General features: G+C 46.2%; 1 protein-coding gene across 8 annotated transcripts in view; it reads right to left on the bottom strand.

Annotated features, from left to right (window-relative positions):
- DAB2IP (DAB2 interacting protein) overlaps positions 1-19473 on the bottom strand; it is a 152022-nt gene that overhangs the window by 84567 nt on the left and 47982 nt on the right. For all 8 annotated transcript variants that reach the window (XM_054283946.1, XM_054283941.1, XM_054283944.1 and 5 more), the window contains one exon: positions 5115-5233. Coding sequence is in view for 7 of the 8 variants with exons in the window: in XM_054283941.1 (XP_054139916.1) it covers positions 5115-5233 (119 nt within the window). In the remaining variant the exon portion in view is untranslated. The remainder of the gene's footprint in view (positions 1-5114; positions 5234-19473) is intronic.

Below are 19473 nucleotides of genomic sequence, written 5' to 3' on the forward strand. Positions count from 1 at the left end.
TTATCCCAGCAGTGCTGCATATGCCTGAGCAGGAAGGATTTTCTAATTCTGCTCCGTGGCTCCGAGTCGAGTCAAGGCGCCGGCTGCACCCCGTGGGGCATGGGGCTGGCAGGAAGCAGAACTGGGGAAAAGCCTGTGAGAATTCTGCCATGATTCTATGAAAATCATTCCAGCCTCTTAGCCCTTCCCATGACGTTTATTATGACTTGAAGAATTACCAGGAGCTAATGCAGTCTTTAGTGAAAGCTTTAGGCATGACCCCCTGTTTCAGGAAGCTGGTTTGGGTTAAAGGATAAAGGCAAGTGCTTCTGTATCCCTTGAGAATGGGAATGCATCTACCTCAGGCAGACTCTGATACAAGTTCACAGGTATCTGCAAAAGTCAAATTTACAGGAGGAACAGTTGGGACCTTGCTGCTGCCTTGGGAGAAGCTGAAAGGCCCCACATTGCTTTCAATCCATCTCTGTCTCCCTTGGAGTTATTATGATTCTTTCAATGCCTTCCAGAAAAGTCCCTTCAAAACACCCTCTTTCCATTAACAACATTCTCCTTTTTAAAATGTCTAAACTTCCTGATATCATGAGAAGAAGATGAGGAACATCACAGTTTATGAAGAGAAATGGTAATTTCTTCCTGCATCTCTCCTTCAAAGCAGCTCTCTCTGATTTTACTCCAGCCTCTTAATACAGCCACTAATTAGAGATCAGTAATTAACTTTCTGGTTCAAGAAATATTTTGCAAAGGAACCCCATTAAAAGGCTGATTTGCTTATTCCAGGACAAAGCAGCCTTGGTATAAAAGCAGGTACTGCATAAGGCCAGTCTGAATTCTGAGACTGCCCTTGAATCTTGATTTTTCTGCTGAAATCTGTTCCCTGACGTGGGGGGAGTGGGGACAGGCACCACCCCCGGCATGAATGACATGGAGTGTCACACGAGGCACTGCTGGATGTGCCTGGCTGTGCAAGATGTTTTATTCTGCATTTCAGAATAAAACATCTGGTTTGGGGCTGGATGGTTTCACCACACAAACTGCACAGTGTTCCCTCAATACTTTCATTACACCCAAAGCCAGAGCCTGGCTGTCTGTAGCTGTCAGTGCCACCCTGCTGGGGGTTCCCTCTGCTGTGGGTTTCCCTACTCAGCCACTTTCCCTGGATAACACCACTGAGGCAGCAGCTCTCCAGCATTGTTCACACAGATCTGAAAGCCCTCCGTGGTTCTGGGGTCTGCCAGTGCCCCACTTCTGCAGGGTGAGTCATTCCTCTTTCCATTTCCAGAGGAAATAGAGCAACTCCATCTTTCACCATGCAGCACTCACCAGATTCTCAGCAAACTTAACCAATTTCATCCTGCTTAAAAATGTTTGGCATATCAGGTTTGTTGGGAATAAACAAATTAGATCTCCAAGAACTCCCAAACTAAGTTTGCTGCAGGAGCAGCATCAGCTCCTGGTGCACCAAAATAAGCTCTGTGCACATGGAAAGCTCCTACAACAGACAGCATGGGCACCAGAGTAGAAACTAAATGTGTTGCAGTATGACTTGTATAATTCCTCTTCCCTCTGGGGATTAGAAGTCAAAATTTTGGATGGGCTAAAGACAAAAAGGAGTTTAAGAGGAAGTCTCAGTAGTGCAAGTTGCTGCTGTTATTAATGCAGGGCTGTACCCCTTCCAAGGCTGAGGCTCATTTAACAATCAACCATATGCTCAGGCTTTTGTAGTGCCAATAAAAGCCTAAATAGAATGTTATCTCCTGGAATTATAAAAAACAAAACCAAAAACCTTGCAAAATAATCACAAATGTTGGTACTCCAGAGTAGCATTAAATGGATTCTAGGTGCACTGAGGAAAGGTGTCTCCAGCAATGATCAGTTCAGGGATTCCATCAGGACACAGAGTACCCATTTTTCAGCAAATCAAGGCAATCTGAATGCACTTGTCCACACAGTGTTACTGTGGCCCTGCCCTCTCAGTGCTGGTATAAAATCACCTTTGCCACTACCAGAAAATCACCAGCAATACATCCCCACCAATAATTAACAACTGCAGCACAACAACCTTCTCTCCCTTCTCTGGCTCTATGCCCTGTGCTCCATGGCCAACCCAGAAATTTTCTCCATCACAAATTTTGTAGGAGAAATGTGGGTCCAATTAAGAAAAATCCATCTGCCAAATGTTTGATTTGTGGCTGATTCCAGAGGCCACTACAAAGCCAAGCATTCAGAGCTCCATGATAAAAACTTAGTGAGCTGCTGCAATAAATCAGGAGGCAGGAGACATTGTTAGCAAAAAGCCACTTCTTGGAACCCTTTTTAGCTCTAACAAGCAATATAACCAGCCAGCAAATTGAAAGAACACTCATTCCACAATCCTCCTTTAGATCCCATATTTACATATTCTGATTGTACAATATTAATGCACCCCTCATACAGAAGATGAGTTACACTTGCTGTGATTTTGCTTCTTTTACTATCAGTAATGGTATTACTGTTACTGTAACAGGAAAAAAACCAGTATGCACAAGACTGGCAAAATGTGGCCAAATGTATCCCTGTGAACCCCACAGTAATTTAATGAAACATATTTGTTTACATTCTCTGCCCCACACACAAACCACATCCGTGTCATTATCTGCCTGAACATGCATGTGCACAGTTCATGTATTTCAAATATTCATCTGCAGGAGAAACAAGACATGCAAGGAAGGGGAAAAAAGGAATTAAGAGGCAGGAACAGTCCCAATTTAGATACAAAGAAGCCAAGTAACAGAAACATTTAGGATCTACTGTAGCTTAATATTTCAACCTGGAGTGTTTTGACTGAATTTACTGCACTATTCATTTTGCTGTGGCATTCCCACAAAAATTGGCCCACGCTCCAGAACAGAGCACTGTTATAATGGTGACTTCCAGAGCAGAGGAGTGGTTCCTGAACAAGCAGCTTCCATACAAGATGGAGTCAAGAATCAAATATTTAAGAGGCGAATATTCCAATACCAAATGCTTCTCTGAAACAGTTCTTGGATTACAAGCAAGAAAAGCACAGCAGCAAATGCATGAGAATGATCTGAGAGACCCGAGCTCTTTCATATACATTGTGCACATACAATGGGATGGGAATGTTCAGAAAGATAAAATTATCTTATGCTACCAAAGCCTCGCTGCATGACTGAGAGGTCCAGCTGCTGCTTTGCTTTCACCTCTCTGAGAGCAGCAGTCCCTGAGGCCAAGCTCTCCTGCAGAGGACTCCTGCTCACCTGACAGATCTGACACTGCCACGGCAGCCAGGGACTCAGAGCCTGCTGTCAGAAGCTCTGAGTCCCAGTGTCCTGCAGCTCAGGGATGTCTGTGAATCACAGAGGAAGTGCATTTTTGAGAGATGCCTGCCTAACAGAAGGTCCAGTCTCGGGCATGAGAGGCATAATTCATTTTCAGTTTCTCATACATAAGCAAATCCTTGGTTATTCGACTCTGCCAAGTGCCATCTCTGCCCTAATCCACCCTTTAAGCTCTACATTGCAAATGCACTCCAGGATTCCCGAGCCTCTTTAAGGAGAACTTGCAGTACATCTGGGTCTCGGGAAGCCCAGCCAGCCCCCGAGCTGCTGTGCTGGGAGGGCAGGGAAATTACAAGGCTTAATTTGGGAAATGACTCTGGCTGCAGGGCTGGCCAGAACAGTTAATTCCCGTGTCCTACCCTGCCAAGTCACAAACGAAACAAATCTCACCCAGGTAGAAGGGAAGCCTTGCCTAATCTGCCTTTTCTTGGAGCAGCACCGTGGGCACATTCCCGGCACCCGGCTCCGCTCGCTTCCCTCTGGAACACAGTGCCCTACTTCGAGCGTTTGGGAAAACTGCAGCACAGGAATCACACAACTCTGTCTGCCCAGCCAGTAATCCCTGAAATCTTACTGGGCACCAACCAGCACAATCATTTCACCTGCAGAATCCAGAAGGGAAAAGCTTAGGAGGCTGCAAAAGGTCAGTTTAGGAAAAATCCAGATTGAAAATTGTTGTTTGGGAGCTTCAAAAGCTCATGGCCCCTGCAATGAATAAGTACAGCTAAAACAAAGTAAGTTGTCACTGCTTTTCAAAGTGAAGCATTTACTCAATGGGTTCTCAAGTACCGTCCTGGTGTATTAAACTGCTCTGCTCTGAACTGGGTATGTCCATCCTGGAGGAATTTTCAGACAGACTTTTCCTAGCACTTCAGTATTTCTGTCAGTCCCCAGAATGATTTGTGTAAGGTTGAAAGATCTTCCTTTTGGAAGCAAACCACTGGTTTGTGGTTGGTAAAGGAATCTGTCTTCCCCAGCCATGACCTTGATCTGCATGTGAATTTACACACGAATTTACCTTGAACGGTGCCCGTCTCATGCTCACACTAACATTATCTACACAGACATAAATGCACACAAATCCACTAAAGAGCTGTTCTACTTTCTAACCAGCTGAAGAATCTCAAAGATCTCATTTCTCTTCTATTTTACTCGCAATTTGCTCCAATACTGCCCATCCCACGTGAAATGCTTTATCAGATCCATCTGCACATTCCCTGCAACACATTCCTCCTGGGCTGAGCTCCTGTCATGGCTCGGGCAGGAGCAGCAGCTCCGGCCACAGCCGAGGCTCCATCTCGGTGTAATGACAGCAGCCAAGGCGGGATGGAGACGGATGTGTGTGAGGGGAGACGGGGATTTGGGGAGATTATGGTTGTTATTGTTCCACGGTATTGTTCCTACCGTGTGTAACCCAGCTGTGATCGGCGCAGTCCAGTGCGGGAGCATCCCTCCCCTCCCTCCCTCACCTGCATCAGTCGGCTTTGGCTGCTGCATCTCGGTGCTATTTATACGCTGGTGCCTCAATTCAGGATTTATATTGGGGAAAAGAAAGCAGAGCAGTCAGGCTTCTCTGCACCTGGAATTTACCCTGAAAAGGGAGGGCTTGCACCGTACCCTCAACAACAAATTAAAACTACCCCTCTTGCAATTAAGCAAGTCTACTTCTATCAGAGACGCAGCCCTTGCTCTGAATAAGATAAGCAAGATCTTAACAAGAGCTGGAAAAATCAAAATTCTCCTCTCTCCCACGCCCTCCGCGAAACGCGCCCTTACCTTTCATGGTCCACGCTCCTGAAGCCAGGTAAAATGTGCCGGAAGCTGCTGTTCCTATCGAGCTTCGGTTGGCTCTTTGTCCTTTTGATGGAGCCTTTGAGCCGACGGCTGAGGAACCCCTGTGGGGTGAGACAAGAATACTAAATTACAATGCAAGGGGAGCGGGGAGCGGGAGCGGAGCCGCCCGAGCAGCGGGCACAGCGCCCTGGGCAGCTCCCGCATGAGCGGCGCTGGCAGCGCCCGGCGTCAGCCAACATCTGCTGCCGGCGGGGCCGGCCGGGCTGCGGCGCGCCAGACTCCCCGAAGCCTGCGTTGCCCTGGCAACCATCGGCTCCCATAAACCCGTCTGACAGACGAGCCTGGCACACGGCGGCTCCGGCGGCAGCGGGGGCTGCCCGCGGCCCCGGCCCGGGCGCCACCCACGGCGGGCACACGGGCACGGCGGGCCCCGGTACCTGCTCCGAGCCCCCCGGGCCCGCGGCCATGGCCGGCACAGCCGGGCTCAGCTGCGGCGCTGACACGGATGGAGCTCCATAGAGCCCGTCCGAACCGCGCCCGTGGGCTCGGGGCACCGGCACCACCGTCCAGGAGAGACCCCGGCTCGCTCCTTCCTCTCCTCCCTCACGGAACACCAGTCACGGCTCCTGGAGAGCTCCAGCACCAAACGTTTTAATAGCAAAGCTTCTAATGTGTTATTTGCTTATTGTTAGGAGTTAATGTTCTACATAATCTGAACATTACATTTAATCTCTCCGCTAAATAAGGCAATAAAAGCGTTGTACTACTGTGCTGGCCGGCACCTACAGTGCATGAGAATGGTGCGAGAGGGTCAAGCACTTTGGCCAGGGAAAGTGGGGGGCATTTTAAAGAGAAACCAGGATTTTGGGGTGAAGCCTGAAGGCGTGTTCCTTCTCTGGACCATCACACTCAAGAAACACATCAGCTTCACACGAACAGCTCAGCAAATCCCCGCAGAACTGAGGTTCTGCACACGCCACTTCCCTTCCCCAGCCCCGGGAAAGGGGGAGACAGCCCAGCTCCTGACACGTGTGAGTACCAGAGCAGCATCCCAGCCGTGCCCACAGCGCACCCCCTGCTCCAGGCAGGAGCCTCGGGAGTTTCTCCACTCAGCACACAGGAATGGATCCTTAGCAGCTCACTTTTACAAATGAATACCTTTAATACGTCTTGCAGGGCGATAATCACAGTCTAACTTCTATGGAGCCTGTCATTTGTTCATGCCATTTAAACACTCCTTCCCCACCTCGGGTATTCACGGCTCACATTATGTCTTTCTCAAGCTGCAAAATCTCCCTGGGCACTCTGTGTGGCTCTTATTATGGAAGTGACTTCCCTGTTCGTAAGTGCACCAAGAATTTCAAACATCTAGATAACCAAAGGTGTTTCACATTTATCAAGTGCCACTTTACTTACAAACGAGCTATGTAACATGCATCTGTGTGGACTGAATATTTCTCCCGGAGCTATTTGCATGACTGAAATAGCAGGAGGTATAACACACGGGCCATCACATTGTACACTCTGTCACACTGCACAAAGCCAACGTGGGAGATAACAAAGGCCTTTTCAAAAGGGTTCTGTCCCTGAGAAATACCTGTAGAGAATTTTATAGTACAGAGAAACACGGCTGTGAAAAGCAAATTTGAGGATTTGCATTATCTAGAGCATTGTTAAGATATTTCCCTCAATACTCAGACCGTAGCCAGCCTCCTACCCATGGTATCAGCGTGGTATCAGCCCCATACCCATGGTATCAGTGCAGTATCAGCCCCACACTCATGGTATCAGTGCAGTATCAGCCCCATACCCATGGTATCAGTGCAGTATCAGCCCCACACTCATGGTATCAGTGCAGTATCAGCCCCACACTCATGGTATCAGTGCAGTATCAGCCCCACACTGTTTGTCTCACCGTGGTATCAGCCCCACACTCACCCTATCAACTCCCCATGCTCTTGCTCCTCTGACTGGACCAGGCCCTGGCTGCCTGCTACGGACACTGGCCAATATTTGCTGTGAAGGGAAAATTCAAGGTATACAACTGGCCAAACACCTGATACTGCCCTAAACTCTGCTGGTGAGAAGGTTCTGGCCCAGGAATGAGAGACTGGGGTTCCTTCACCACTGCCAGCCCACCCACAAATATGTCCTCATTTTATCAAGCCCTTCTTCCATCCAGGAATAGCTCTGAGCTCTGGGCAGGGCATTGATAAGGAAAAACCCAAATGCCTTCTACAACCAACGCTGACATTTTCTCCCTCAGTTGTGTATTCCACATCTCCACAACTGTTCCATGATTAATGCAGGATTTGGAAATTAGAATTTAGGGTTATAGCGAGACATTACTTCTGTTTGCCATTGTTTTTACATTTGTTGCCACCAGAAGGAGATCACACGCAGCCATTTTCCATTTTCAGTGCCAGCTTCCTTGGGAGAATGAGATGTCAGAGATTTTAATGCTGATAAATTATGCTGCTATAGTGATACTTTGCACCTCCATAGTGCACACCAGAGATCAGAAAGCCTAATGTGTGAATGAATACCTTCTGTAATTTTTAGGTGGGGTAAGAAAAAAAGGCAGAAGTTTGTCTGTGAAAATACAAGAGAGAGATTCTGACCTGGGGTGTGACCGCCGAGCTTTCCTAGTGAGATCATAAGGACATGATCCATTTCTTCTTCATTTACAACTTTAAACAACATTTGATTCTGATGTCCAGACAAACAAGGCTAATCCCACCCTCTGAGCATTGCCTGCTCCTCTAGCTGAGCTGCATTCTTGGCAGTTCCAGCAATTAAAGTGCTGCCCTTTGCATGCATGTTCTTTATACACTTTTAAGTTTATATTGAGAGCTGTCTAGGGCAGAATTGTGTCTTCCTGTGTGTGGGCAGCATTCACCACCAGAAAAAATATCATAGCAAAGATTAAACTAGTAACTGAGAAAGGTTTCATTCAGAAGTTAATAGTCTCTATGAAATTACAAAAAATAGAAATCTGCAGAGCCCAAGAATCCCTTCAGCTAGAATAAATCTTGAAACATCTATTACAATGGAAGCAGAGGTACCAGCTATATAAATTCATCCCTGCACAGCCTAAGGTCTGAGCCAGAGGAGATCTTTTAGGCTCTTTAGAGACAATCATTGTGGGCAAAAGTATGGCCCCATGCAATCCCTGAAAGCAGAGCAATGTGGCACAGAACTCATCAGGCCTGGCAAGAAGAAGGCGTGAATCACGGAATCACAGAGTGGTTTGGCTTGGGAGGAGCTTCAAGAGCACCCAGTGCCACCCCTGCCATGGCAGGGACACCTCCCAGTACCCCAGGGTGCTCCCAGCCCCGTCCTGGGGGTGTCCCTGGGACACTGCCATGGATCCTGGGGCAGCTCAGCTTCTCTGGAGCACACAGAGCTCCCACTGATTTCACTTGGCAAGGGCAAGGGCGTTGCTTTTCTTGCTTTGTTTCTGCTGCTTTGCCTCTGACATCTCCGAGCCCGCAGTACAATCGCTCTAATCACAAGAGCTGACTGAAGTCATAATAAGACACAAAGAACGAAGGCAGAAGAAAACAAAACAAATCCTTTTGAGGAATGGCTTAATCACAATCACAGCAACTTCAGCTAAAACAGGATGGCACAATTCAAAACAGCACAATTAAATCTGCTCTCATTTGGACTTTTCTTACATATTTGACGAACCCAAAATCCAATGCCATCCTCTCACTGCAGACTGAGGAAGGTGGGACTCTCATTTAAATTTTTCTTCCTTTTCAAGTTTGGCATTTTCAATTACTCTAGAACCTGGAAATAATCCTATATTCTATTATAATGTTTGAATATTTTTGGTATTATAGTACTTTTAAAGCATATGTGCAAACCCATCAGCACCATATGCCTTTGAGATGCAGGAACTGCAGAATTCCACATGCCCTGGGGCAACACAAAAAAAAAACTAGAAAGGAGAGAGAAAAAGGGAGGGGGACAAAACTGAGCAGAGTGTTAATGACAGCAAAATCTGGAGCTCCTGTTTTATTAAACATAAAGTAATGATGCAAGGCTTGTGTCTGGAGCTGACTCCCACACCAATAATGTTCGCTCGCAGAGAACCCACAGGATAAAGTTATAAAGGTAAAAATTCAGCACCATGGAAACACAATAGAGATGAAATTTTAAAAATGATATATCAATAAATCAGGCTGGATGCCTCACAAGCAGCTTTCTTTGGAAGAGCCCTGGCAGCTCCCCATGTTCTCTAAGCCAGGAAAACAGGGAGAGGCTGGGGCAGAGTGAGAGTCTGGCCTGGGACACTGAGAGGGCTCTGGGAGGGCACTGGGAGGGTCAGGCAGGAGCACAGACACAGACCTGGCTTCTGCTCTCACCCCAAACCCACACAGAGCAGCCCCCACAAAGGCAGATCACAGGAACTGCTGAACAGATGGGGTTATTTTTCTAGTTCTTCCACATCTTTTGTATTTAGTTCAAGCAAATCTCAACTCTGGGGGACATGAGAGGACATCAGGAATTTTTTCACTACTCATCATAAGGAAACTGCTATAAATAAGTGTTTGCTGAGAGTACAAGTGTGCAAGGCAGCCTTTCACCCCAGGTCTCCATGTGTTCTGCTATGTCAGAGATAAGGTATAAAAGTGGGAGTAAATATTTTCTACCAGACCCATTCTCATTCTGGGATTTGGAATTTTAATTTTTTTATATTAAACTTAATTTAATTCTGGAATTAGTTTGGGTTTTTTTCTGTTCCTCCACAGCACATGGAAATACCCTCTTATTGAGGCTCCACTGAATGGATAATTAATATTTGTATTTGGGAAACAAGTGAGCTGTGCCAACACTAAGCATCCTTTTATAGCCATAAATGTTCCAAACAAGTGAGTTTACCCATTTCTACAATTACCAATGTTAGTCCCAGCTTTCAAAATAAAAGAGAAACGTATTTTGGGGAACATTTGATGCCATTTGTTACAAGGTAAAGACATCTAAGTGCACATTTTTACCCTTCTCTCTGTAGAACACGACTGCATTGAGCTGCCCCAGGAATGCAGAGCCCAAAACAACCCTGAGGCTGAGTTTAGGCACCATTTGTGCCCAAGAATAGAAATAATCCCCCGAGTGGTCCCTGGACTGAAGCAGGGCAGGAAGGGAATTTCTGCACAGCACTGACCTTTATGGATCAAATATTTTTCATTTGTTCAGTGTTAGAGGCACAGGGCTGGAAGTGTCTGTAGCCCCTCAAACATTTCATATATCATTTATTTCTGCCAGCTCTTTTTGATTTGAACCTTGGTGCTGTAAGCAGCTTTGCCATCCTGCAGCTCTGCTCCTGCCAGGGCTGATGGAGTGCAGGTGACCATGGTTCCTGTGGGATTCCCTTCCCCAAAAATGGCATTTCCAGGATACCTGAGGGCTGCAGGGGGCTGGTTTGAACTTGGGCACATGGGAGGCAAGAGAGTGCCAACCTTGGGGCTGAAGACACCCCCAAACTTATGAGAAACCTGCAGAAACCTTAGGAAATGAAACTTTTGCAAGTTTAGCAACCAACACCTCCACATCCTGTTTACATGGCAAACCCCTGGGCAGCTGTTTCAGCACTGGACAATCCTTTCCATGAAGAAATTTCTCCTAATATCTCAACTAAACCTCCCCTGATGTCTCACTAGGAGCAAGGAACCACCACTTGCTCTGACTGATGTCACTCTAATTCTAAAGGGAAAGGAAAGCCCCTCTGAGACAGAAGTGTCTTGGAATTAGGCTAAACCCCAAAGGAATGACAAAACAGCTGCAAACTCACTGCATGGCCAGAGGCAACTGGCAATAACAACTCCAATCCTGCTGCTTCACTCTCTGTGGTCAGACCCAGAGGATGAACACGGAGATCCAGCAGGCAGGACCATGAGGGGCTGTGAGGAGCCAGCCCATGCAGCAGCCCCAGAGTGGGAGAAGCAGCTCAGGTGGGAAATGCTGCTTAGCAACACTGCCCTGCCACGGCCAGAGATGAATCAGATCTGCAGTGTCATTGCAAACACCCAGCTCAGCCCAGCTGGAAAATCAGATGAAGATGCACTGATGGCCCCCAGGTCACCCAGGGGACAGCGTGGGTCTAGCCAGGTCAGGAAGGCTGGAATTACATCAAATGAGAGGCACTGGGGGTTAATTATGAATGTGGCAAATCTCACACATGTGAGTATCAGCAAATCACAGAGAAGCAGCAGTAGCAGAACACATTAACACAAAACATCTCATCCCTTTCCCACCTCTGGCCAATAAAGGATTGCTGCTTGAGCTCCATTTTCATAAAGATTTTTACCTATCTTGTTGAAATTGCCTTGGTCAGGGGGTCTTCTCCCACTGCCCTGAGAAAGAATTCTCAGTTCTGGACATTCTCCCTGATATTTTCAGCTAACTGCTTCTTTGCAGAATTTCACTTCCTTCTCTGTTCTGGGAAGATTCCCTTCCCAGCCTTTGGTAAAGTAACAGGAACCTTGGGAAGTCTGGCTCTGGATTCTCCCATCAGCACTGATGACTTCCATGGAACATGGACAGGGAACAGGTGGGACATGAATAAAGGATGAAGGATTTCAAGAGTCAGGAAGAGCCCAGGTGACAACCACACTTCAACAGTTGTTGTTATTCAGGGATCACCTGGTTCTTCAATTTGGATTCTTTTGTTCTCCTACTAAAACAAACCCACACTACTCTGGATTATTTGTTCCCAGCTCTGTAATTATTACACTGTCAACATTTCACATCCCAGCAAGACAGATAAACATTCCTTGGGAAGGTAGGAGAAGGGTAATTGAGCAATCAGGGATGAAAGATGCAGAAACAGAGACACAGGGAGAATGCAAGTAACCTTGAAGAGCAAACCCAGTGATGCACCCAAAGACAGCAGGACTGGGGACAGCCTGGCCCAGGGACACCAAGCCAGGCTGGCACCTGCAGGAGGATTTCAGGGGGAGGGAGCAGTTTCCTTGTTTAACAGGCACAAGGGAGTCCCCAGAGGACAGGCTGTGTATCCAAAACTCTGAAACATCCTGAGCCAGGTTCCTTGGGGTTTTGCCAAACCAAGGAGCCCAGGAGCTTTCAAGAGCTGCACTTTGGAGCTGCTTCTGTGGGGCAGCTCCAGCGGGTCACTGGGCTCAGGACAATCACACCAGGCACAAAACCTGTCTAGGAATAGTTGGCATCAACCATTGTACCCTTCTATTTCAGGAAAAAGGTCCTTTTTCACATAAAGGAGATTAATTAAATTCTTTCCAATCTCAGAAATGAGAATATGCCTTTTAAAAGCCAGTCCCCAGGCAGATCCATGCTTCAGGGTTACTGTCCAAGGAGGGAGAAAGGAGGGCAGGCTGGTGAGGTGGGAGAGCAGTGGGAGCTGCTGCCACAGTGGAGGGGCTTGGCAGGCACAGAGGGAGGGGGGAAGGCACAGCTGTCCCAGTGATTTGCTGCTCTGACTGTGCACAGATAAACTGCAAAGCCAGGATTGCTGCTCAAGGGCTCGCTCCTATGCCAGCCCTCCAACCCTGGTAAAACAGGTATCAAGCTCACCAGGATGAGCAATAAACACACAGGGGAGAGGGGAAAACCATCTCCATAAACCTCTTTACATTACTGCTCCCTTTTAGAGTCCACCTTTGGGTATGATGCAGAGTAAGCTGGTTCATGAGTGTGTTTCAGCCCTGCTTTCCCTACTGTGATGTATGGCCTTGGAGCTGCCCATGGATGTCCTGCTGTGTCAGGCACCTCCCTGCTCACTTCCACCTGAAACCTCTGGGGCAGAGCAGCTCCTGGAAGGGAAAAGCCCATTCCCCACAACATTGATGGCCAGCTCTGAGTCTGCAGGAACCCCAACACCAACTGCCTCATTTGCACTGACAAACCTTGTGTGCTTTTAGTAACACATTTCCTACAAAACCAGCTGCCAAGCCAATAAATTTTAAAAAGCAGTTGGTAGATGATGTGTTTAGAGTAAAAAAAAATATTATTATCTTTTGAATGTAGGGATTCATTGTGTAATTTTGCAGTAAAAGTTACTCATTCAAATATGAAACTCATGTTCCAGGCAGATGCTCTTGGCTTCAAAGACTTTCCCCACATTTCTGCAGCTTAAATTGGAACATTTGTATTCAGCAATAATTACAGCTGCAATCAAACAAAAATGCTCACTTTTGTGAAGGTGTGGGGAATACCAGCTGGAATTCAGATGATACATCAGCCCTGCATTTCCCCTATCTACCTCCCTAGACAACTCACTTCCCAGACATTGTGCAAATACTGAAGATGAAGTTCATTTATCCTCATCTCAGAATTTATGAAAACTATTATTTCCATTTGATTCAGCTCCTACTTACAGCTTTGGAAAAAGGGAGAAAAATTACAATGGGAGGATAAATATAACACACATATGATATTTCCAGGAGTACCAGCCTGGCTTTTATGCTTTCTCCATCCTTCAGAACACACAGATCAGAGAGCTTTTTGATTAAGAAAGCTCAGAGAGAAATGAAAACCAAGGCAAGACTACTCCCTGCTCTTTTTCTCCACCTTTACTCCTTCTCTTTCCCTCCTCAGCTCGTACTTTGTGTCTGATTTTGGGCTGAGGTGCTGAGGAAGGTGATGTGAGGCAGCACAACTGACAATTCTCTTAAAACACTCACACTGAAAGACATAAACCTAAAAGAATATCCTTCAGAAACTGGAGGCAAAAATTAAGTTCACTGCTGGTTTATCCCTCAAAATAATAAGACAGACATTGCAAGTGACAGATCCTATTTTTGGGTCTTAGCCGTCACTATTTCTTGCCTAATTATTAGCGGTGGATTTACTATCTTTAAAGCAGAATTTTGTCACCCTGCAGGAAATTTCAATTCTATCAGGACAGATTTAAGTGTCATTCACTTCTTCCTCAACTATTTCTGACCTGGTTGCTAATTATCAAGGAAGGTTTCACTCCTGAAGGGCCCGAGGGCAGGGCCAGCCCCTGTCCCTCAGTCCCAGCCAGTGCCACACCAGCAGGACACTCCCTTGTTTCCCAGGAAGGAAATGAAGGTCTCCTCCTCCCCCTGTAACAACAGCAAAAACTTTTTTGTTCTTGTGTCTAAATGGCCTCTGTCCAGGAGCAACCTGTCCCCAGCACTCCTCACCTTTTCCATGGGACCCTTGGGTCACTCCTCACCTTCTCCATGGGATCCTTGGGAAATGCAAAGCAAATTCCTGTACTCGGTCAGGCTGTGCCATCATGGGAATGCCATGGAGGTGACCTGGCAAGAGGCAGGAATGAAGGGAGGGACAAGGACAGGGACAGGGACAGGTTCCACTGCTCAGGGTGAATCCCATTCTGCAAAACCATGTAGGGAACTGCACAGAGCCATTCAGGAAATAAAGACATGATTAGTTCTGGAGCTAATTTCCTTGGTGCTTTGAAAAATGTTGCAGGGAAGATATGATCCACTGTAATTATGGAGGAAGATAAAGACAAGAAAGTTTCTGGCAGAGTTCCAGGCCTGGGAACACCTGAACACCTGAGGAAAAGCAGCAGAGCTTCCCCACTCTCTCTGAAATTATCCTTGATGCCTGAGCCATGAATATCACTGGGAAGAAGAGAGTGGGGAGGACAAATGCAGCCTATTGCTTATCAGAGTGCAGCGCTGAGGAAAAGTGACAGCATGGAGGAGAAAGGGAATCTCGTTTCCATGGCAACTAAAGTTTGAGAAAAAGTCTCTAGAAATCATTGTCATCTTCCCAAGTGTGCTCCACCCAGAGCCACGGGCCCGGGCAGCCACCAGGGGAGCAGGGAGCAGACCCAGCTGCACCGGTTTGGAACAACAGTGGCACCACCTGGACAAACTGCCTCACACGAGGCTGCAATGCAGGAAAAGAAACCTCCAAACAACTTCCAAACAATCCAAAGGCCATTAGCTCCTCCAGGTCTGTCAGAGCTCAGCCACTTCCACGGGTGACAACACAGACAAGATCACTGCTGGCTTGGGGCATCTCTCCCATGCTTCACAGCACCCTCATTATTACCCAAGTCCACAGGTGCCATGTGAACCATCTGCAGTGAAAGAACATGGAACTATAGCTCAAAATATATCCTGGCAATTAAGGAGAAGTGTCTACTCTAAACTAGAGAAAAAATCTGTCTCAGAAACAAAACTTGGGAGAAATGTATTGAAAACTGTTCAGGGTGACTGTGGCAATGACACACATTTCTATGAATTCCAGTGCAATGAATTCAGCATTTAAGCAAATACTGAATATCCCTGAGCTAAAGCAATACAAATCCCCAATGGAAGTTCAGAGATGAAGGTCCTGATGCAATGGGCACTCATCTTCCAGTCTCCAGGAGATTCAGATAATGCCTTCCACTCTGGCTTGTTTTCTGAAAGCACAATGGCAGTGCTACTGAAAGGGAGAATGGAATGTGTTTATTATCCTACCTTTCATATCTGCAGGACAATTCTTTATCTGTGACCCAGAAACAAATTAAAGGGACACTGTCATGTTGGATATTCTAATGGCCCTCTTTTCTCTGTGCTACCAGCAATGTGAGAGCTTTCAGTGCCCAGAGGTTTAAACAAATTGGAGCTTTTGTTTGTTTACCTTCTGCCTCTCATTCACTCCACAGAAATGAAACCAGTCAGGTCCATTTGCCTCCCTACAGCCTATCAATTAGTCCAGGCTGTTTGCACTTGGGCTTCCTGGGAAGAGACTGAAACAATATCAAATGTTTTCCTGTAGTTGCTTTGAAAAGAACATTTCTGTTCAAATCATCCTTAGGAGATGTCTCTAAAGAATGGAGATGGATCCAAGTATGTTGCTGAAAAATGCAGGGAGAATCTGAGATGGTTTCTCTGTCTTTGTGAGGGGAATTCAAACAAAAATACACCAGAGCACCCAAGTGTACACTGAATTGTTAAATTACCACAAAAAATGCCAAACAAACATGTTTTAGAGAGTAAAGGGCAGTCCCCTGGCTGGTTTAAACCACTTTCCCCATTTATAGTGATGCCTTGAGTTGGTTTTGTTTCTTATGAGATGACCAGCAGCAGAACTACTCAGCCCCAACTGTTTCACACAGATTTTGAATGATGTGGAAAGTGGTGTCATCCTCCCAGGCCTCAGTTTCCCATTTATTTTGAGGCATTATGGAAAATTGCAACCCCCCAGTGCCTGCAAGCCTGAATTCATTCAGATTGGCAGAACACTTTAACAGCTCCAGATGAAAGGTGCTACAGAAGTGCCAAGTACTATCACTGTAATTATCATTCAATATACACTGATCAAAAGAATGAAATGTGAATTAGCATTTCCTATTAGCCCTACTTACTGCCTAAATGTTAAATATTCCTCCCATGGGCTCTCTCCATGAAAACACAGAGGAGCTGTTGGTGTTTCTCATCTGGCTACACCACTGTTTCCCCAGGAGTGGAGGAATGGAGGGATCTGAGGAGAGCCATGAAATCAGGAGAACAGCACAGGTTTATCCCACAAAAACTTGCTCAGGCTTTCTGGGGAGTTTGGAGCAGCTTTCTCACTCCTTCCCTTCTCATTCCTGGCACAAGGAATCTGTCCCACTCCAAGGATTTGCTGCTGTTCCCCTGGGACCCTGAGCCCTGCTGGAGTCATGGGTTTCACACAGCCCAGAGGGATCAGTGCAGAGTCCTCAGAGGCTGAGAAAGTGTAAACATCTGGAGGAGCTGAACAAAATCAATGGAATTGTGCCAATCTGGACCCTCTGCAGAGCCAGGCAGCTTCCTGAAACATTTGTTTTCCCCTTTCCCACTCAGTATTTGACTTTATCTTCCCCAGAAGCACAAATTTCCTTGTTTATCCACTGCCCAAGCTTCACACAGGAAGCAACAACGTGAGCTCCTGCCCTAGCCCAGAACACATTTCAGTGGCGTTGGGGCACAGGAATTGGGTGATTTGTGGCATTTCCCTCTCAGTGGAAGCTGCAGGGTAACCCAGGGCTCTGCCTGGGCCCTGTGAGGATCCTCACAAGGCTCCAGGTCATGTCCCATCCCCTGCTCAGTGCCCACAGCACAGCCAGCCCTGCCCTGGGTACCCTCTGCTGTCCCAGCACCCCAGTGTGACAGCAATCAAAAGCAGAACCCCACAAAACCTGCAGCAGGATCACTCACAATTCTGTAGAGAGATGGCCTCAGTGTGGGAATTAAGCTGTTGATGAGCCCTGTGCTCTTCTTTTCTCTAAAACTGTCCTTCAGACAGCTGCAGGCTCTGACAGAGACCTCCCTGGAACATACTCAGTTCAAAAAGGGAAAAAATCCATACCCTGCCTTGCTGAGCCCCTTTCAGTGAAGCAGGTCATAGCACCATGTCTTTTATCCTGTCATTCTTGTCTCCTGCTTGATGCACATCATAAATCCTCAGTGGTTTGGGCTGCAGCTCTGTGCTGAAATCTGACAGTCCCTCCTATCTCTGACCATGCTGCCTTCCAGTACTCCCCAAGTGGAAATTCCAAGTTTACTTAAAAAAAAAAATTCAAGATACAAGGTCAGACTCAAAGAATTAAAAATATTCTTACAGTCAGTTCACTTTCCAACCCCTGTGCTAGGGAGCATTGAGTAGGGAAAAAGATTCCCTTTTTCAAAATGAAATTTATCCTTCATACCTTAACTAGAATTTATCTCATGTCTCATAAAGGGCAGCAAAAATTAAAGATCAAAAATACTCACAGATTTACGTTAATAAGATGACTTAGAAAAATAAGGCAGAAGGCTCTAATTTAAATAACAAGCAATTAGAAATTTGACAACATGAGGTCCTGGCAGAGATAGTAAGAAAATCAAAGCATTTCTGCCCTAGGAACAAGGACTTGGGAGTCCAGGAACCCATTTACTCATTTTCACATTACAGCATCAATTTGGAGAATATTTAATTCTCTTGAAACTGAGGAGGATTTCAGAGAGGTAATTAGGAATAGCTTAGCTAGTGGTTAACACCAGGACTGGGAATTAGAAATGAAGAAATTCAGCTCAGGATGTATTTTTGGGCTTTGGAGAATGATCAGATTGAAGTTAGCTAAGTTTTCCCTCCCTCAGTTTTCCCAGCTGGAAGATGAGGGTGGTAAGGACCAACCTGGAATCCCTCCCCAGAGGATGCTCAGGGTGCAGGGTCTGGTGCTGGGTACCTGACAAACCCTCTGAGGGCCAGATGGGCCCTCCTGATTCCTGCCAAGCACTGCCAGGGACTGCAAACAACTGCACAGGCTGGAAATGACCTCATTTTCCTTCCAATCCCTGAAATGCTCACAACCCCAAAGCTTCCAAGCATGTCCTGTTGCAGAAATGGTGACTGAGCTGACAAATACATTCTCCAAGTAATTTCCATATTTCTTGCTGCCACTAGCACTGGTTACCCAAAGTCAGTTGCAGCTGACAGTTTAATGATAATGGCTTTATGTTTATATATCATCTGTGATAATGTTCCTATTCTCCTAAAATTCAATCCCTGCAAAAGGGGCACTTTAATATATGCAGGCACAGACCAAAATGACAGTAATTTTCCCTTTGAGCTGCAATGGTTTAGTAAACAATTACATTTCAATTAAAGAGGGGTGATCACGCTGAGGGAAGTGCCATTCCACTCTCCACATAATACAGGAACATAAATTCTCCAAAGAATCTCTCAAATCATTATAATATATACTACATGATTGCTTTAAAAAAAAAAAAAAAGGAAAATACAGTGTTTTATGCACAGGCAAAAACTTGGGGGAAAAAATCCTTCAATATCTTGTCCACAGCAGCTTGAACTGGGCTCCCATTATTTAGGATTATGTTCAGTGAAGAGGAATGGCAGAAGGGCTCTTCACTTTCATCTCTCCAGGAGTTTCCATTTACTGCCATTAGTATTTAATACTTCATTTATCAAGGATTAAAACCAGGATAGATGGAGGAATGCTGTAAGAGTAGCTTATGATGGATCACTGCAAATTCAGCTGTGTACTGAGCCCAACCAGGCAGGAAAACTGCAGGAAAACAAGTTCATGTTACAGGGAGAAGAAAAACTGTTTTGCTGTGGTTTTGAGGGATTTTTGAGGCCAGTGTGGCTTCAACCAGAAGAAGCAATCAAGTGTTTTTGGTGCTCCTGGAAAGCAAATTATTAATGCTAGAATTGAGGATTAAAGGGCTGGAGAAAGAAATCCTAAATTCTGTCTAGTAAAAGAGAGAATACAGATGCCTCCTCAAGTTTTTTGGCAATTTGGGCTTTGCTGGCCTGGGATATTCTCCCAGCAAGTGAAGGAAATCGGGCTCTAACAGAAGGAGTCAATAGATGGCAGTGCTTGATGGGATGGCAGTGAGTC

Source organism: Melozone crissalis, unplaced genomic scaffold (assembly GCF_028551555.1).
Source record: "Melozone crissalis strain CALT ecotype California unplaced genomic scaffold, PUWL_Pcris_2 ptg000041l_1, whole genome shotgun sequence".
In the NCBI taxonomy this organism is placed as follows: domain Eukaryota; kingdom Metazoa; phylum Chordata; class Aves; order Passeriformes; family Passerellidae; genus Melozone; species Melozone crissalis.